Source organism: Oreochromis niloticus, linkage group LG10, assembly GCF_001858045.2.
Source record: "Oreochromis niloticus isolate F11D_XX linkage group LG10, O_niloticus_UMD_NMBU, whole genome shotgun sequence".
Taxonomy (NCBI): domain Eukaryota; kingdom Metazoa; phylum Chordata; class Actinopteri; order Cichliformes; family Cichlidae; genus Oreochromis; species Oreochromis niloticus.
The window spans coordinates 21204058-21225622 of record NC_031975.2 but is presented as its reverse complement, the minus strand read 5'-3'; the positions used below and the strand labels follow the sequence as shown (position 1 = coordinate 21225622).

Here is a 21565-nt window from a genome sequence, read left to right as displayed (position 1 = left end):
GATTGTTGTGGAGATTCCTTGTAACATGTACTACCTGTTCTATTGGAAAACACATCAAGGCTGTCAACTGATATAATCTTTTTTTTTTTTTTTTTTTTTTTGTTAAACAGTTGGTTAAAAAGATTTATGGGGTTAAAAACTCCTCTATACACACACACACACACACACACACAGAAAGGTTATTAAAAAGAACAAGGACAGTATTGTGGAGAAACGCAGGAGTGTGATGATATACAGGATGTTTTTATGTAACTTATGCTAGATAGTATAGCAAATTCAGTCATTCATTGTAGCAGTGCTAAACTTGGAGGAATTGTGAAGTGAGAACAAGTTTGTTACACTCACCACGCACTTCATTGGATACAAATGTTGAATTGCTTGTTAATGTGAATGTTTAATTAGCCAATCACATGGTAGCATATAATCTCCCATGCAACCATCTCTAGTGTTTACAGAGTGGACAGAGGACATTATCCAGTGAGCAGCAGTACTCTGGGAGAAAATGCCTAGCTGATGCCAGAGGTGAGAGAATGGCCAGACTCCTTTGAGCTGATAGGAGAGAAACCGTAACTCAGACATGTAACCATGAAACAGATGGGTTACTGCAGCAGAAGAGCACACCAGCTGAGAACAGAAAACTGAGGCTACAATTCACACAGATTTAGAAGATTGGAGGAACATTGTCTGCTGTAAGGAGTCTCAATTATGCTGCAAACTTGGTGCAAACACCACAAAATCATGGATCCATACTGTCTGATGCATAGTGGTGAGGGTTTCTCGAACCGGAAAATCCCTCGAAAATCACCAGATCTCAATTCAGTAGATGGCATTTTGGGATAGGAGATTCACATCACAGATGTGTAGCTGACAAATCTGAAGTAACACTGATGTTACCATGTCGACGCGAATCAAAATCTCTGAGAAATGTTTCCAATACCTTGTTGAATTTGTGCAATGAAGAATTTAAGCAGTTTTGAAAGGGCTCCAACCCAAATAAATCAAACTCTAAATACTAAGTGGAAGCAGTGGGACATCTGAAGTGAAAATCACAAAACTTTTATTGACTTAAAGCAAAAGCAGATACACTGTAATGAAAACACATAGCAAAAAAGTAAACAGTTTACAATACTGAAATAACCCCATCCACCTATACACTTGCCTTGCATTGTACTGTACTACTGTACTTCTCTGTACTTTCCCACAATTTCACTTTAGGATTTTTTTTTTTTTTTAAAGTTAGTAAGATACTTTGGTATGACTGGAAGATTGTATAACATTATAGCAACTACAAGCAGAACAGAATTCGTGTTATACAGCTTGCAGCCTTGTCTAATTATCTCCATTTTATTTTTTTAGTCTCAGACAATTGTTACTTTGTAAACACTTGAGATATGGACCAATTGTTAGATTACCAGCCAGTTGTTTCCCCAAACCTTTCCTTAATTACCAAATAAGTGCGCAAATCCTATAAATCAACAACCAAATACCTTCTTGAAACTTTCTTCTTCGAACCCTTTGATCAGCACAGAGAGGGATAAAATAGATGGAACATCAAATAAAAGTGACAATAGTTAAGATGTGACTCATTTCTGTACAATAAAAAATAATTTGTTTCACCGACCATACTTGAGACCAGTCAAGCGTCAATGTAAAACATTATTCTTATACAACGGTCATACTTTGTTATCTGAGCACCACACTTCGGTTACGAACAGATTGTACATTTACAATACTGTAAATCATTGCACAAATGACTGTAGGAATTCAATTGCTATGTCAGATGGGCAGATGTGCTCTGCCGTTCACATTTTGCAAATCCCACTGATGGGTCTGAGAACAGTTATGTTAAAATACTTTGATATATAGACCCTTCTCGCCTTCTCAGTTTGGATAATATAGCCTCTTTGCTACAGTGAGGATAACAAAAAAAAGAAAGCAGTCTGAAAATGGCTTATAAAACTAAATGCACCGTGGCATTCTCCCCTTTCTTTCAGTGTGTGCAAACCTTAAACTTCAGCTGAAATGACTGAAAGTGCACATCTGTTACAATTCGTTGCAACATTAATTATGCAGTCAGAATAAAAGCAATACAATACGGAAACGCTAATATGCACGTCTCCAAGGTAACAAACAGCACTGGGCAAAGAGATAACCAACTATTAGCGCTTGAAAGTCCAGATGTAGTCAATGAACTCCCCCAGTGAGTTAATTTAAACGTCTACTCTGTACTCTTGCGATGTATATTGCGATTCTTGATTTTATAGTAAAATGACTCCAAGACTCCAACAAGGACTATGTCTACCATTGCATACAGTTTAATAAGCGCTGAAGCACTTCGCATATAATATTGAGGCACCATATATTAAAAGGCAAGGGTGTAGATACATTTACTGCTGTTCTAGTTTCTAGCCCAAGAAATGGCGAGACTGACACGGTGACTAACATACGGCAGCAAAGGCAAGATACTTTTTTTTTTTAACCTAAGATTTCATATATAGTTGGCATAAAACAAAAAAAGTAAACATTACAAAACCCAACAAGGTCATGTGTTATTGCTGGTTCAGTTGGTAGGTAAAATATTTGTATAAAAATGAAACAAAACAAAATGTGTCAATAAAAAAAATGTACCTATAAATAAAAAAACAGGCTAAGTAGCAAGAAATTAGTGAGATCTTGTTCATTTAGATCATTAAGTTACTTATATGTTCATATGGCGATGTGTGCGAGCACATTTACTTCCTAAGGTTTCTTGCTCAGGTAATTCGAGGGGATCCAGGTCTCGACTTCTTCTCCTACGTTTTTACAGAACCACCAGCCACTGCTGTTTTTTTCCAGAACCTCAAACACTGTGCCCACCTTGAAGCTGGATGTTTGCTCATCCCCTTCAAAGTCTGCCACAGCAAGATACAGCTCATCCTTGCTGGGCTCCTTGAGTAAAGGTGGAAGCCTATCTTTGGGTGGCCCGGGCTTCAGCTGGGGCTTTGGAGGAATTGGGACTTTATTCACCTTGGGCTCTTCCTTCTCTTTGCTTGCTGGTGCCTGAAACCCTTTGGGTTTTGGGGGAGGTGGTCTGCTGAGTTGTGGCGGTCCGGCCTTCTCCTTCTCCTGGGCTTCTTTAAAAGTTGGTGGAGACTTAAGTTCAGTTGGACTTGATGGATCGGTTTTCTTTGGGGGGGTGGTCTTTTTGGAACCATGGCCGGCGGTCTCTGAGGGGGTTCCTTGTGGGGAGGCACTGCTGGTTTTGCAAGAGGCGATGAGCTCTCCTGGCTATGACCATTGATGTGTTTTGGTGGAAGTTTTGGCTCATTAGAATACTTACCGTTATTCAGAGGTGGGATGCTCACTGGAGGGGAGCTAGGGGGTGAACTTGTGTGGGAACTATTTATTGCTGGCGAGGCGTCATTCTGATGGTTCACCTCTGTTGAGCTAGCATCTGCTGGCTTAGATGGTCTCAACTTGCTTCTCAAGTTGGTGATGTCTACTTTGTTCTCTGCTGGGGGATCTGGCTTGGCAGCTGTAACGGGTTTAGGTCGGACCACTGGCTTTGCCTTCATAAACACAGCTGGGCCTGGTGCCTCGGTTTTTTCCTCCTGTGATTCTGGCTTGGGTTTTGGTGGCTGTTTAGGTACAGGTTTCAGATTAAACTTCTTCACCTCTTTGGCAGAGATCTTGTGACCACATTCAAGACCCATCTCATTTCGAAGGTGAAGAGCTTTGCTCTTTTCATCTTTCTTGGTCTCTGGGGGTTTGTCTGATTTGAAGGGGGGAGGTTTAGGTGTAACCAGTGGCATGATGACCCCAGGAGCTGGGGGTTTTGGAGGCAAAGGTTTGGAGTTATCTGACCTCGATTTCTCTGCTACCTCCAATTCAAAGCTCTTATTAATAGACTCTCTTCGAGGCGGCAGAGCAGGTTTCTCCTCAGTGGGAGGGGCAGTTGGGGCTGGGGGCAAAGGCCCAGAGAAAGAGGGGCCCTTGCTGGCATTGGACTTCCAATCTCTGAGCTTAGGGCGCGTAGAAGACTCAGAGGCTGCATTTGGCTCATCTGGTAAAGGCTTGGACCAGTTGTCATCTGTACCTGAAACATTTGAACAACCACCATCCTCCAGCCTCAGCTTCTCCATCTCATTGGGCAACGGGGCGAGGAAATTGGGTCGCAAGGCATTGCTGGTCTTCTTGTACTTGTCAATAAAGGTGGCAGGTGCCCAGCCTTCTTTCTCATCGATCTGGATGTACCACCAACCACTCGCATTCTTCTCAATCACCTAGAATTTATCGATGTAATTTGAACCAAATGTTAGTGAAAAACCATTTTTCATAATTCAGAGGAGCAAAACTTTAGGCTGTGTCTAACCCACCTCAACTTTGACTCCAGCTTGGAAGCTGATACCATCAGGGATGGTGGTCTGAAAGTCTGCTATGGTGTAGAACTCTTCCTCAACTTGGGGAGGAACGGGTGGCTTGGGTAAGTTTGTACCCCGTGGCTGTGGGAGGCACACATAAAGGTTGCACTGGTGAAAACCTTATTTATTTATTATGCCACCGAATGCTATCTTCAGATATACAGAATCACCACTGGGTATATTCTTACAATGGTGAGATCTCTGCGTGGAGGAGGTCTGTGTCTTGATCCCACTTCTGCAAAAAACAAAACAAAATCACACCAGTAGCTCGCAGCCCAACTGAAAACTATATGTCATATGCAATATGTCTTCTGGGAAATTGTTACACGTCTCCATTCAGGTTTTCTCCATTGGCACAATAAATATTTTGACTGTCATTGGGTAAAACTGTATTATTTGCCACATTGTTGCTTTGCCAGAAAAAAGGTTTTAGTCACTTGTGTGCAAGCTTATCTTTGCAAAGCTTTTGCATGCTTTGGTTGCTTTAATATTTAAAAACTAAATCTCAGAGGCACTGTTTTGTTAAATTCACTTACTGCTTTTGCTGTTATCAGAGAAAACTGAGAGCCTGTTTTCCTTCTGGCTATTCTCTCGGTTCTCTCTAGTGGCGTTGTTTTGCTGGATTTGTTTAGAAAGCCCGTCTAGGTCATTTGTACTGGCATGAGGAGGAGCGCCTGCTGACTGCTTCTGCGTGTCAGCCTTCTTCAGGTAGGACGCTGGGGCCCAGCCCTCGCGGCCTTGGTACCTAAATGGAGGAGAGATGGACAGTTAGTGGCTGATATATAATAAACATAAAGCTGGAGGAAATCAAAAAATTCTGAGTGGACCTTCCTGCAGTCTGTACAGTAATATGCATTAGCATTTTCATTCTTATTACCATCATTATCAACAATGTACTAAGAAGTATTTGAACATTTTGCACTGTATAACAAAAATGTGGCTGTTGTGTCTGTGTATTATAACTATATACAGCATCATTACCTGATCTTCCACCAGCCTTCCAAGTTCTTCTGAATAACCTCAACAATCATGCCTTTCTCCAGGTCGATCTCATCCTGGTCTCTGGCCGAGTACGGGTAAATCACTGAATACTTCTCTTCTGAACGTGGAAAAAGGAAATATTGTTACATGTATCAGAACACGTTATCAGTTCACAGTTAGGGTGCCACAAATAAACGCATAATGTAGGCTGGGTATGTACAGCACATAATGACACACTTAAACTACAATGGCCTAAAGTATTTATCCCCAGAGAGCTGATTCCGGTCATCTGGACGTAGTGTTTTCAGTGGGAGAAACATTTTGTCACTTAACCAAGTGATGGAAAAAGAGTCAACTTTCTGGGATTTCCTTTACCTTTTTTTTTTTTTTTTTTTAACTTTTCTCAATGTGAAACTGAATCAAAGATGACAGTAAAAGTTACAGCATTTTTAAAATATTTATTCAAGTAATAATGCAACCAGTCTAAAATAAAATAAAGCGTTCAAAAGGATTTGATAGGGGTGAATGCCATCTCTGTTATTCCCACTCGCCTCTAATGGCAGTACTGGCAGTCGACATAGGTTAATGGGTATGATCTCCAAGTAAAAGTGTGTTGCCAGTGACACACTGCCAACAAAGCTGAAAGTGGAGCTTGTTGTGCCACTGCTAACGACTGGCACAACAAGCTCTAGCTTCACATATTTAAGCGGAAGCAAGCACAGGGAGGTTGGATGTTGAGCTGCCTTTTGAGAACTTTTTCCTCAACAGACTTTAAATTAAACCTTCTCCTTTTAAGATTGAACACATAAGGAAATGAGGAACTTTGCTTCTGACCAAAACTTAAAAAACACCAGACACAGACTATCATCCTTTTTTTCCCCACAAAGTTGGCAAAGATTCTTGTTAGGGCAAAAACCACAGGAACTTCTTTCTGATTAACAGAAACTGCTCAGCAATTTAATATTGAGATTTGAGATGAGATACTGTGGTTGCTATAGGCACACATTAGTTTTACCTGTTATAACTTATCTAATGAGGCAAGGCTTGAGCAACATCTTGTGGAGTGAAAATGTAAGACACAAAAACGCACACACAGGACAAACTTGTTACAACAACAAACAAAGCCTTGTCTATTGTCAACATTATTTCTACTACTATTACATACTACACACAGTGAAGAATCACGTGTTTATTAATGCTGGTTAAATTGTTCTAGTCATTTATTTGATATATAAATAAATATATATTTTTATCATATATATTATTTATAACAAATACATTTATACACAAATATGCAGTTCACTTTGCATGCGAGGATTTATGTACATGCTGAGGTCACTCATGCAACATTTCTTCATGCACACACATGGACAAACATGCACACAGTTTTATATGCGTGTGTGTAGACACACACACACACACGCATATATTCATTATAGGGGGAAAAGAAAGGCGTGCGCTCCACCTTGCCCAAAGCCTGTGCTGAATAGATCCCCTAAAGTTCTGCGACGACCCATATGCCTTGGCAGTGACCAGAATCTCCGTGGCACTGACATCCCAGCACAGTAATTGGGGCAAAATAGGAAGTGAACATTACAAATGCAATCTGGAGGATATTTTCATCCTAAAACACTTTCAGTATTGATGGATCTATGGGGAAATAATTGGTATTTTTATTTACCGGTACTTGAACTGACAAATAGTTCCTTCATCTAATGGTTAATAGGGATCTCTGGGGTGTTTTAAATTTTTCTTATTAGTGTGGCATTTTAAATTGAATGCTGATTAGCATAATGCACTTTGTTGATTTTGTATTGTTTTCTTACGGAATAAAATCTGTGAATGTTTGATTTGGATGACTCTCCAGACTTGGATAGGGCAGCCAGCCACGTCATACATCTCAGGCTTTTAAGATCTATAATTTGCATATTGGCAGAGTGCCCTATTTTGAGATCCTGTCATTTACTGTACAATATTCCTTTCTTTAGCATATCCTTACTAGGGCTTTCGCAATGAAATTGTAATTTTTTTCTATTGATCCTTTTGGATTTTCTTTTGCCAATTGTCTAGAATGGAAAACACACACAGTCAGAGTCTTAGCAGCAACAGTCTTCAACTCAATAAGCAAAGCAATTTTGTCAGACTGACTTTTAACCATCAACTGAGTACTGAGTGAGTTACAGGAGTTAAACGGTGTGTAACAAAGGATGTGCCTCTGACGTGGTGTATTCTGCACTTCTGCACTAAACCTTTCCTTGTGGTAACATTACGTCTAAACAGTAGCACCCAAATGTAAAGCTTGATGTACCTTCTTCCCCTGGAAGACTGAAGTCATCAGGGTCATCCTGGGCCTCCAGGCAGGTGGCAGGGACCCAGCCCTGAGCATCTTCTGAACTCACAAACCACCACCCTAAATAGGCAGGAAAAACAAAACAAAACTGATATACAAGATACTGCACCTCATGCAATGCTTATTCAGTTAAGAGATTATATGCATCAGTAAAATGCACGACTGATATTGACAACCCCCCCCCAGGCGTTGTTTGGTACCTGGCCGCGAGAGTTGAGGCTCGGGTGTGAAATTTATGGTTTTCGGGGTTTTTATTGTTATTTTTTAACGTTTTTATCTCTAACTTGGCTTCCCTGGTCTTTTCCTGTATGTTATGAATAAATCTTTTTTTTTGGGTACCGGTACTGGTTTTATTTTGTTGTATTTATCCGTGACACCTTAAAGGCTGGTCCATGAAAATATTGTCGGACATAAACCGGTCTGTGGCGCAAAAAAGGTTGGGGACCGCTGTTCTTGGGTGTACATGTTACCATTGCGGATATTCCAATATTTGAATGATTATTCATTTTAGTAATTTGATTAATTAATTCAATAAAGTTAATAAATAGCTATGATTTACAAAACAAGATGACATTACTGCCATACTCTGAGGTTTTTAAAATATTTTTTTATTCTTTTTTTATTAATATATCTACTGCTATTTCTCTTGAGTATTTTTAGCAAACCTATTTAACTCAACCTTAACAGCTGGCAACAAACCAAGTCCAGCAGTAGCAACAATCCCACAATAATGTTTCAAGTAATTGCATAGTTCCACATTGACACTTAACGTAACAGGTTTGCTGAACAGTGAAAGCAGCGATCTGCCACAATAAAAACATTAGAGAAATGTACAGAAAATATATGTTCAAATTCTGTATGAAACTTGCCAGACTCATTTTTCTCAATGACCTCCACCACCTGCCCCACATGCAGGCTTATCTCAGAGCTCTCCTGCTTCTCATAGTCTGTTACTGCCACATACTGGTCAAGTACAAGAGGGTCTGCTGAGGAGGAGTCTCCTATTAAGGGAAGAATAAAAAAAAAAAAAAATCATAACAGAAGTTTAGCACATCTTTTTTGATCTTTCTCGGGGAAGTCACGAATGAAATCTCAATAATGCGAAAAAAGCCTCCACTCAATATCTCTTGTTCTTCGCTGAAGAGCTCTGTTCATATGTGCATAATATCAAAGGACTGTCCATGAACTTGGAATTATAAGATTGCATCAGTGTGGGTTTAAGGTATTGACCTTTAAAGGTTTTGCATTTCATTGACCAAATGTAATATGACCTTTTAAAATGTCAGACTTTATATGCGCTTTGAATAACTTCACTAAAAACCAATTTAAGCAGGCCTTTACAAAACAGCCAGAATTCAATTTTAGGCTAAGTGGGAGGAAAAAAACTACCTTTTGATGAAATGCCAAGAATAATTCCAAGGTCACAATTTGTGCAAAAGCTATTAAGTAAAAAGTTTTTTGTTAGAGGGGGCTTATGTACATTACTGAGATTCCCTCAGAGTCGAGACGGAGGAGGCAGTGTACGTGATTGGAAAGGAGCGTGAGGGGAAACAACGAGCTGAGAGAGAAATAAAGGAAGATTTGGAGAATGGGAGTGAAGGGCATGGATTGAAAAGCGTAGATGGTTAATTTATTTATCACCATGACTGTAACATGTCCATAAAAACAAACCAGCATCATTAAGACCCACCACCAATGTTAGCACTACATCGCTAAAAAAATAAAGTAACAAACGAGGGCTCACAATATAATCACTGTTAAAAAATATATAAATGAAAAAAGGTACAACTCTGCTTTTTCTATTGATGTTTGTTGTGTAAAAAATACACACACTAAAACTTGACTGATTGATAAAATGCATGATGAAGGGACATTAGCATCAATCGCAGCATGCTAATCACTGAAGGTGCTATTAAACATATTCTAGAGTAATGCGTTTATGGCACACAAAAAGTTCAAAATTTATGGCACACAAAAAGTTTAAAATAACAAAATAATAATAACATTAAGTAATTACAGTAATTATAAAATAGATTTTCTTGATGGGCCGCTTAAAACACGTTAGCATTAGCCTCCTTCAGTGAGCAGCAGCTAACTAAGAAAATACATCTGATTAGAGCCAAATTTAGTACTGCTTAATCTGCAATTTCTCCATTATGTCAGTTAGAGATTTGAATATTAGTAATGCAAATTTCTCTAAAGCAGAACTGGAGGAACACATTTTTAACAAAAGCTATTTTCACCTATTCCCTTGGTTACTGTGTGTTTGAGTTCCACATTTTTTACTCCAGATGCCTTTCCAAACAAAACCTCAAACCTTTTTTTTCCCTCCCAGGATCAAACCAAAGATCTCTGGCAAATTTGTAAATCACTACACTATGGAGCCACTAGCTAAACCAGCTTAAGTCGGTTAGCATAATTAGCTTACCTTAAAAATAATATTTGATATATTTTAAACAGAGCCATATTTAAAAATGTAAATGACAAATTTATTAATTGTAATTTATTAATTAATGACAACGGCATCCTGAAACATACTGGTATAAATTTTAAAGGATTCCTTTATAATATCAACTTCCTCAATCCTTTACATTTCAATGCATCTTTAAATCTAGTGATTTTTAAATATATATATATATATATATATATATATATATATATATATATATATATATATATATATATATATATATATATATATATATATATATATATATATAACTCCCTGATTCAATGTACTGCTGTTAGCATAACCAAGCTTACTATACAGGGTCATACATCCATAGTAGAGCATAACTTTACTATCCTGTTTCAACACAACATATATAAATAGAGCTGAGATATGAGCCACACCAGTTCTAAAAATCAATCACCAACAATTTATCATTAACAGAACCAATGCAAGCCCCAAGCCTCAACAGAGCCACATCCCACCTGCCCAGGCCAGGGAAGGAGAGGGGGGACGGGCCACTAACGACCCACTGGGGTTACACACACAGCACGACCAAGCATGACAGTGTGTTTACTACCTCGCTTTAGGAAAGTAGTTGCTCTCTCCACAAACCCTGAGGGAAAGGAAAATGAATGGAGAAGAAAACTGAAAAAGATAACATGGATGCAAAATTAAGAATAAAAGATGAAATGAGGGGATACAGAGTATATAAACAGGAACAGAGAAGGACAATGTTTGTTTCTTGGTTCACCAGTACTGTAACATCAGTATAGAAGGAATGTCTTCTAATAAAGTCATTGTTTTGGTTTGTTCAACCTGTGACCACTAGATGGAGATAATGTCCTATTATATAAAGACTTGCTTTTATTCCTTTCCACACACAGTTTATCAGAGAAAAGTCAAGATTCTCATGATTAACTAACCTACCTTTCATTTCAAATACACAATCAAAGCTATCTCACCTGATTTCTTCTTCCCAATGGGTTCCCTGTTAAAGAAAAGAAAACATTACATGACCACACCATACATACCAAAATGGAACAGAACCAGCATACTATTAATATTTAACATAATTCACAAACTTATGAAGGTCCCACTTAAATAACTTAAAAAACAAACATCAACAGCAATAAAACAGCATCCCCAATTATTCATTTATACTTAATTTCACTATCATTTAACATGTGTACTGCTGGAGGAATTTAAAAAAAGAAAAAGAAATCATCTTTACCCATCAAATCTACAAACTGTCACGCAGGAGAAAACAGACCCATGTCTGCAACGCAGGCTAATGTGAATAAAAAGCTTTGAGATAGCTGATCCCGAAAATCCGGGCTGATGTTAAATTCAATACAGCATCTGCTGTGTCTGGTTTAGACATTATCCAGATAAATAGACCATCACTCCACAGCAAGAGTCAGGAACTGATTCAATGGCCAGATGCCTCAAAAAGTCACTGGTGGCTAATGCTCAGCATTTGCTCTGTTTGTCCCTCATTATCTAAACGTTGCCCTCTTACTTTATAGCCTACCAATGCCTTCCTTTTTTCCATCTCACATCTTCCACGTCTGCTCGACCTACTGCTTTATCTCCCTTGATTGTTTTCCTTGGCAGCCACTCTGTGTCCATTTCTCTGCATCAACATCAATGCTCTCAGCCACATAAAGGATTATTGGATTGATAGAACTGTTAATTGCAGAGACCTCATCTCGGTGAATGTTTACCTCCAAGCTTGCCAATTAGGGTATTATGAAAAGGAATACTCAGGGCGACCGACTAAACGGACTACAACAGATGAATCTGCGCGTGCACTGCATGTGTATACTTTGTTTTCATACAGAGAATAAAGGTGAAGAAGTTTTTGAACCTCAAACTAAACTTTACAGTAAACAACTGCTTGCAGAAAATCGCTCCATCCCTCCCTGTGCCCAGCCTTCTCTCTGGATTAGGTTATATGACGTCCTTTTTTTCTATAATGATCTTCCTTGCATTTTCTTTCCTTTTCCTTGCCTTCTTCTTGCAACACTTCCTCTTTTGTACTTCTTTCTTCCTTTTTACTCACCGACCATCTACTTCCTCTTTACAATTAAGTTCTCCTGTTCCTCTCCTTTCCTCTCCTCTCTGCTGCTCTTAAGAAGAAAGTATAACATGTCCTATTCGTTGCAGTAGATTTATAGGCCATGATAAATCTTCTCCTACAGTTGCTGTACAGCAGCCTTGTTGTCAGTCAGCCAAACAACAGGCTGCACTAGCAGAAAGCAGTAATCCAATTTCAATAAAGACAAACCAAGGTCCTTCCTATATTCATCTGCCTCAAGGAATCACATCTCTCTCTCTCTCCCCCAACTCTACTGACACATGCTTATGGCTTTGTATGAGGAGTAGGGAAGTATGGGTCCTTGGCAACCTTCCCCGAGGTAAGAAAGGGAAAAAAAAAAAGACAGAGGATGTGTGAGAACAAACAAGAGTGAGGCCTGGGTGTCATAACTTATAAATATAGATTCATATTCCACCGACAGGCTTCGGAAACTTTTAGACACACTTTTTGTTTGGTGTCAGCTTACAGTTGCTATGATCTGCCATCTTGATACCACCAATAGAGTGAAAAGTTTTCCAATATCAGAGAGCACAAATGCAAACTCTTGACACAGAGGCCCTGCATGTGGAAAATAACACCCAAATCCTTGTGATAATTCCAGTTTTGGGAGAGATCTTTTTTTCCCCCCACATATTTACTTGAATTTACTATTTAAAGTAAGAGTAAGTACATACAAGCAGTGTTGGGGAGTAACGGAATACATGTACCGCCGTTACGTATTCAGAATACAAAATATGAGTAACTGTATTCCGTTACAGTTACCGTTTAAAAAGGTGGTATTCAGAATATAGTTACTTTGGTGAAATAAATGGAATACACGGCGGTACTTCCCTGTTTCATATTGTCGCGGGTCAGGATTGTTTGGGTTTGTTTGACAGCTACGTTCTGTTGTTCCAGGCGGCAGCGTTACGGTTGCCATGGTTACAGGGTGACGCTCTCTCTCTGCGTGTTTCCTGGGTGAGAGAGCGCCTTTGTGTTGTTGTTGTTGTGCTAAGCTAATAGGCAGACTGCTACAGGCATAGCTCTAAAGAATGTAGCATCATGGGCAGTGTAGTCCGTGCTGCAGGGAGAATGGACTACCATACCCGTTATGTGTCTGTGAGCGAGGGAGGGAGAGAAAGGAAAAGTCCGAGCTGTCACGGAGCAAAAACGGGAGCTGGAAGCATGTAAATATAATAATAACCACAGCAGCCAAGAAGAGAGCCTGAGGAGCCCATTTGTAAGTAAGCTATTAAGACTCAACTGTACACTGTGTTCGTGTTTTCCTCCGGGAAAAATAAGTTCCGTTGGAGCAGCCTTTCAACGCCTCTCTCTGTCTCCCGCAAGCAAAGTTGACCCAGACAACAAAGTAAAGCTAGTTTTCGGCTACCAGCCCGACACGAACCCGACGTATTAGCCCGAGGTCCCTTTACTACGTTTCGGACCTTCAGTAACAGTAATAAATCACAGCAATAGTACATTCACGTAGTTGTAAACAGCATGATAATATATTAAGTATTCCAAAGTATTCAGAATACGTTACTGTCATTGAGTAACGTAACGGAATACGTTACAGAATACATTTTGGGGCATGTATTCAGTATTCTGTAGTGGAATACATTTTAAAAGTAACCTTCCCAACACTGCATACAAGTTAGGGCTGTTTTAAACTCCAGTTATTTAGCTAATGTCCATCACAATTTATACTGAAAGTGGCTTTTCTTGTCAAAAGAGTGACGTTAATACAATCGAGCAGTCTTCCTAAAACCTGGCCCCAGTAAAGTACTTGACGGCAGCACACAGCACACTTCAAAGGAAGATTAAATCTGTCCACATTCTAGATGACAATATGGCAGGCTGTTGCAGGAGCTCATTTCACATTCAATCTTCATAACAGCTTCTTGTCCTGTTAATTGTCCTTGGGTGTGAACCCCCAGCTGCTCACTCAGAGCATGCCACTCCTGAATGGCATTCTGGCATTTATAAAACATCAGGATGTGATAGGTTTATACATAAATATAGTCACAGGCCTGATGACTTATCTACTGGATTTCCTGACTGCTGAGAACACACGTCAAGATGTTTTGACGGAGAGGACATGACTACGCTGCCTTTCTGCAGCTGTTAGTAAAATTAATTAATTAAATAAAACATCTCTAGGGTCTACGGTTTCGCTGAAGGCAGCCATCCATAACCCCTATAGCCCTAAATGTGTTAGTAAGCTTAATAACAACACATTTGCGTTACTTTTAGTGCTGGATATTGCGCTAATGTGTTGAGAGTGAGATTATCAAGAAACCGTGTGGACTCAGCTGTGCAGAGGCTGGTGTCCGCACTCAGCTCCAGCAAAAATGCAAGCTCAGCTTTAAAAACAGGACCTATTAAGTGTGTTTCTGCTAGAAAACCCCAACAGAAGGCTGAGCGAGAGCATGAAATCATATTCATTAGAGGGTATAATGAATACTCATTACCAGCAGACCTCGCAGGACATGACATAACATGAGCCAATGGAACAATGATTTACCATTGTATACAAGAGGAAGGGTTTTTAATAGTTAAGGAGATATGTGAGGGTGTGTTTGGGTACATGTGTGCTACTCACTCCTTGGGTGGGTTGAGGTCTTCAGGTCTGGTCTCAAAAAACACTCTGACCTCCTCGCACTGGGAGATGTAGACTGGCAGCTGAATGAGGGCCTGGATGCACAAAGATTTCAGGAAACTTAAACACACAAACTGACAAGCATAATCACTTCAGTGCACAGGGAGGTCAACCAGAGGATAAAAACAGTATTCACTTGACCTGGCCTCAAGTTTTTATGTCTGTTCTTATACTTATTTTGCCCTGCAAACGCTTGGTTTCCAATAAAAAGAACAAAAGCTGTATCAAAAATTCCTAAAATCGCAAATCTTCCATTCTTTATTTATTTTTTGGTCAAATCTTTATTCCTCTTTTTAGGATCACCGGCAGCAGAGAGATGAGTCCTGACAACCGATAAAAGACAAACATCCACATTCAGTTTTCTTTATTAGTCATTACTAGTCATTACTCATGCACAGCTATTCATTTTTTTATCTGGCTGTTTTCCATTGCTCTCAATCAGTTCTCTAAAGGGGAGCAGGGAAACGAATAATCACCTCACCAGCTTGATGTGGCAAACCAGAAGAAAAAACAACTCCCATCAATGACCTTGTGGAGACTATCCCTCTTAGCTATGAAGAAAATATGCAACTCCTCCATTTGCTGGCAAGATCAGCTCAGTGCTACCCATCAAGATTCCCCTTCTGGTCTCTACCTCTAATTTTAATACTCCTAAGTGTTTCGGCTTTGTCCTTCCAGGAAGCACAGCCTAGCTCCTGGACTCTCTGACACATGCTGATGTAACGTCAGGACTGACGGATGTGGAATGGAAGCCAAAGACGTAACCAGAGTGTCCTTGTCCCATGCACTATGTTTTCCTTGTCATATGTAGGACTATGGGTCCAGCAGCTTATGTTAAAGAAAAGAAGAGACACTACTACTACTACTATTTCTTCTTCTACTACTGTGGGCAAATTCGTACAGTTCTTTTAGCTGTAAAGTCATACAGAATACAAATGTGCATTTGTGTCCTCATTCCTGTTTGCTGATTCATAGTACATGTTAGGCTTCAAAACTATTAGGCTTCAAAAGGTTCTTGTGTTGTTAAGACTTTCAGAGGACCCACACAACGTTTAGTCATGCAGCCCAGGATGTTGAGCCGTAACTGAGGTCAGAGTGCAAAATCTCTGCCTGCTGCAGAGGATGCAATCCTTGGATTTATTTCCATCCACGTGTGAGCATGTGGCTTGACCGCTCATTACAATTCTCCCCAGGGAGGAGACAAGAGGGAGGCTCAGGGTACATTACGGCAAATGGACTTTATGGGTGTTCTTTATAGAAGGCCGCATTAAGGTAATTGCACGCGCGTGTGTGTGTGTGTGTGTGTTTGTGTGTATTCTCCAAGGAAAAATATATAATGGAAATGCAAGACCAACCTCTCACAAGGTACAATACACTGTGGCAGTGTGGGTCAGTGTACAGTATCCTCTCACATGTACACACATATAGTGAATGTTTAATTAGAATAAAGGGCATCTTAGCCATATATTTAAAAGATCTTGATGCTCATGCTATCTGCATAAGTGATTTTTGTAATGTTCCACACGTATAAGCGAGGTCTAAATAAATCTCTAAAGAGACTTTTTATGTGATTGTTTTTTATCAGTTATTTGACCTTAGCAGTGATCTCTTTTTTCTGTTTTTTTTTAATCCAACCTTTCATCCAACTGTGCTTCCCAATACGAAAAACAAGGTTTCATAACCAGGGAAATTTGAAATGAGTCAGTTCAAAGCCTCAGCTGTACAACAGAAGAGATGGCTCAGCTCTTCTGTAAGAACAACAAAGTTGTACCTTGTCAATCTGACTACATGTGGGGGTGGATGAAATGCCATTTTTGATCCTCCAGTAAAGTTTTGACTTGTTTTTGCCGCTACTGCAATAACTTCTTCACTGGCAGCTCTTAGCTCTGACATGTATGATACTGCCAAAGGACTGACAGATGTTTTAAATCACTAACAAATGTGTGGGACACAGATACCACATTGCTTGAATTTAAAAGCAATATGGTAAAGGGACTAACTCTTATTTAGTGCTTTTCTCTGCAAGTCAGTGTTGCTAACATTCACACTCTGATGAACGCATCAAGAGCAATTACCCAAGGACACTTTTGGCATGCAGACTGGAGCAGCTGGGGACTGGACCATCAACCTTCCAGTTAGTAGATGCCCTTCTCTACCTCCTGAGCCACAGCCACTCCTGGACCACATTAAGTCTCACTCTGCTTCCATTCTGTCTTTAAACATAACTTTAACAAAGCTCATATACACTGAAACATTTTAAAGGCAGGCATCCTTGAACCAATAATGCTAAGCAGGTATACTTTATGGCTTTTCATACATTTACACAACTTCAAATTTGACTGTGGCAATTCCACTGAAATTGTCTCAGCCGTTCCCATAAAACACCCACACCCTCAGACATGAACCAGCAACTCTACCCTTTCCTCCCCTACCTTTATTTTTCACATAAGTGGTTAAAGATGTTGCCTACCAGCTGCACATTCCTTTAACCCCAGATGACACAGAGCCCCTTCGGTCCTCTGCATTGTTCATCATACATAAAAGCTTTACTCTCAGGCCTGAAGAATTGCTGTTTTTACTGTTGAAGAAGTGACCAGTCAGTTCCACGTTAGGAAGTAATTTTTTTTCAGTAATGGTTTCAAAAGGGTCTTGATGGAGTAAGAGAAGTAAAGCAATTAAAATATAAGGCAGCTGAAAATCGTAAAAGCGCGAGTACAGGCTAAGTTAGGAGCAAAGTTTCCTTCGTCGAGAGAGACATAAGGAAATGTTTGTGTATGTTTTAAAGCCCCAAGTCACGCCTGTAAAATGTAACAAAAACATAGCCCGTGGTTGTGTGGATATGCTGACTGGAGCTAGCTCAGCAACGGGAAAATGCTTTGCCTGTGGCACAACTCTGCTGATGGCAACCACCACAACTCCAGAAGATATCTGCCTTGTAGATATGTATCCATAAAAAAGCACCTCACTGAGAAAGATGAAAATCTTTAAACTGCTATTCAACTTTACTTCAGAGGCTAAAAAGATGAGCATCAATCATGATTATTTTATATAGGCTGTGGTGGTTGCGTTCCTGTTGAAATGAAGCAATTACTTGCTAGCTGTTGGCAGTTATACGGTTTAACCTCATCTGCAGTGGAGCTGGAGAATGTAGAGTTGCATGATTTTCCTTTTCTTGAGGTTAAGTGAATAATAATCTCTCTGGTAAAAAGCAATGTAATGGGCTGGACAAGCCACAAGTTTTGCATCATCCTTTTTTTTCACTTATGGAATTAGCTGTGGTATTTCAAAATGACAAAACAGACACCACACACACACACATTACAGCATGCTTGCAGCCTGGCAACATTCATCAATTGTCTTGCTCTAGGGGGTCATAAGGCCTACATTTTGTGTGGTGTAACGACATTCTCTTCTCATTTAGCTACATAGAAACTTTTTTCCCCCTTATACACATCTATCCCTTGAGAAAAATTCTCCTTTGGCGTGTTTCTTTTTGCAGGAAGGTCAGAATCTACAACAGAGCACCTGGGGACCTTTTAGAACACATCGGCAGAGTGGATGCCTGCGGTCACGAAGACTTGCTCCGGCATGTTTAGCATGCCACACACAGCACAGTGCCAATTTAGATCGCAAGGGCAGCAGCATTATTCATAAAGCTGCAACAAAGTGAACGTATAAATCTTTCTGTTATGCAAATGCTGTAGTTTGACTACAAGCTTGACTTTACTTAATATAAGCTTGTGTTTGGACGACTAAAAATGGGCCTGAATGTGATGAAAAAAATGGGGGAAAAACCCCCCCCAGCTAGCTGTGATGTAATGTACACAGATTGTGTTTTCTTTTCTCTTGACCAATGCATTTTATACCATATATATGTTAATGCTTAGCAATAAGGAGAGAAGTGCATAACGAATACTCACCCTGCAGTATTCATTAATGGGTCTTAGCCTTTTCATTGCCACATCCCTGATGTGGCTCCTCCTAAACAGAATCTTTCCTGGAACAAACAAGGAAAATCAGATTTAGGTACTTAAATACTGCAACCTACCTTTACATATGTCAAGTTAACATGTGCATATACCTTAGAAAAAAATTATAATTCTAATCTTTTCCACAGCAAGTTTTCATATAAAATACACAAAAGCTATATTGAAAAATGAAACAAAAAAAAACACCCAAACAAAACCTTGATCGATTTCTTCAAGTAGTGACTTAAAAGAAAAACTTGCAGGTAGACTGAAGGACAGTGAAAACGGTGGCTTTTTACAAAATCTAGTTAGTGAATTAGCATGCAGACACAATACAGTCGCATCATCAATAACAGTGACAGCACAATGAGGAGGCTAAGGAGGTGGGTGAATAGCTGGCCTTTCCAAGTTAATAAATGATTTGGGACAGGCAAATAGTGCCCGTTTGACAGTTTAAACACTGCTCCCCTGTTCTTATCGCTAGGCACGCATTACCACAGGCACGGGCAAGCTAGTTCGCCATAACAATAACAAGAAATGGCTACAAATAGCCCTCTTTTCTATTCAAAGGCATGTGAAAAACTTCAGAGTAAACATTTTCTTTGTTCTCATTTGGCAATAGACACTGAGACATATTAATTAAAAAATACAGTATAGCAAGGCAAAAAGTCATGTAATGAGATCCTAAATGCAGGTGACAGATTACAATATTACCACCATCAAGGAGTCTTGGTGTTTGCTTTTGAAACAGACTTGCTGACACATCATCCATCCACATATAACAGCTCCATTTCACTATTGTTACAAAAACAAGTGGCTGCTTCTTTAACCCACGCAGCTTAAAACTGTGTAAGTTTTATTTGTGTGACTGAGCAAAAGGAAAAGAAAAAAAGACCAGATGGATGTTTATGCTAATACTTTTCTCTTTGTTTTGTGAATCTGAAGCATTCAAGAAAAGAAGTAATCATGAAAGGAAGGGTCAAGGTGAGACAGAGGTATAAAAGGTTGTACAAGTGTATACTGCTGACTGGAGTAGATATTTGTGGTGACTTCACACCACAAAAAAGTAGATCTTGCATATTTTACAGAAGAACCACCAACACCCAACAAAGAAACAACCTCCACACCCTTCCCAGCTATCCCTGCTCTCACTACAACCTACTAGCTGACTCAGGTGATAGACAAAACAAATGGAAAACCCCAGGATATTGTATAAATAACACAATAAAAGGAAGCTCAAAAGTAAGACAGTGAAGCTTACTATAATATCAAAAAAACAACCTGCGGATGATGTCAGTTAAAAGGAAAAATGATTTGTCTAGAAGTTAATTTAACCACCAGGGAATAATAAGCTTCTAATGTGATCTAACTGGGACAAATACCTCAAAGATCTCTGCAGAAACATCAGGATATAACTAGTGCTTCCTCATGGGGGGTCGTCTGATTGTTGGGGTTTTCTCTGTATGATTGTAGGGTCTTTACCTTAACTTTACCTTACAATATAAAGCGTCTTGAGGTGACTGTTGTTGTGATTTGGTACTATTAAAAAAATGAATTGAATTTCATTGAAAATTGGTTGTCCAACAGTTTCCGGTTCATAACAGGCTTGAGTCTTGGTGGTTCCTCAGTTGTTCCGAAACATCCCAACCAATTTCCTCTCATCAGAGAGACAGCTTGGGTCTCTTTCCCAACCCTGGCAAAGTGGTAATATATCCAAATAAGGTGTATTCATGTACAATTGTTTGAATGATTTGACTGATGATCTTGGAATCTGCAGTTGTTTAGAACTTCCCAACTTGTGTAAATTGACAGTTTTCTTTCTTAGATCTTCACAGAGTTGTATCACACAGTAGTTGCCAAGTCAAGTTAAAAGAAATTGTAGAATAGTACCACTTTTTTAAAAGATTTAAGTGAATGTATGTATATATTTGAGCCTATATGTTTCTTAAACACATGCTTGTCCACCCAGTTCTTGTTGTAAAATCATTCCACTCTGGAAAAAGAACAGTTCAAAGAACTCATTAAAAATCCTAAATTTATCACGACATTCATGCCCATGATGAGAGTATGGAAACATCTGTTCACAACTGCACATAATTAATAGATAGCCACAGCTTAGTAACTTTGGCAATTTTTTTTGCTGTAATGCCAACGGTCAGTTGTAAGTTTCAGTCTACTGCCAAAAACAACAGTTATTAAAAATGGTGTGTTCATCTCTCTTGGTGAACCCCACAGGTTCAGGGGTTGGGCAGAGGGTGCCTCAGTTTAAAAAGTTGTACAATAAGCGATGCATGTTTGTTTTTTACCAAGGCTGCTAACTATTATGCTACTACCATTTCCCACACTGCAGATAATTGCATCAAAACAATAAATAAAGATATGAAATCTAGTGTCAACGAGCGTGGTCTGATTAACAGTAGACTTTAATATTTGACCACATTGCAAAGGACAACAAGATCATCCTACATAAGGGACACTGTTACAAATGAGATTAACTAGAAGAAGAATTAGAGAAGACATTTCAAATCTCTATGGCATTGGCAAGCTCTTGCCAGAGCAGTCGAGGGGACACTGTCGGGACAGCACTGAAAAACTAAAGAGATTTGAAAGTCAACCCTCAGACACACTTCTTCTCTATTTCTGTCTCTTTCTTCCTCTCCTCCCCTCATCACTCCTCA

The 21565-nt window shown here is 39.4% G+C and overlaps 1 protein-coding gene across 1 annotated transcript in view; it reads right to left on the bottom strand.

Moving 5' to 3' along the window:
- Positions 1-1040: 1040 nt before the first annotated feature.
- sh3pxd2b (SH3 and PX domains 2B) overlaps positions 1041-21565 on the bottom strand; it is a 35214-nt gene continuing 14689 nt past the window's right edge. The window contains 13 exon segments of the mRNA XM_005452548.4: positions 1041-3176; positions 3179-4262; positions 4356-4481; positions 4589-4635; positions 4937-5145; positions 5382-5499; positions 6847-6930; positions 7690-7791; positions 8601-8732; positions 10761-10796; positions 11146-11171; positions 14863-14954; positions 18840-18916. Of these exon segments, the coding sequence (XP_005452605.2) occupies positions 2740-3176; positions 3179-4262; positions 4356-4481; positions 4589-4635; positions 4937-5145; positions 5382-5499; positions 6847-6930; positions 7690-7791; positions 8601-8732; positions 10761-10796; positions 11146-11171; positions 14863-14954; positions 18840-18916 (2570 nt within the window). The 3' untranslated portion in view covers positions 1041-2739.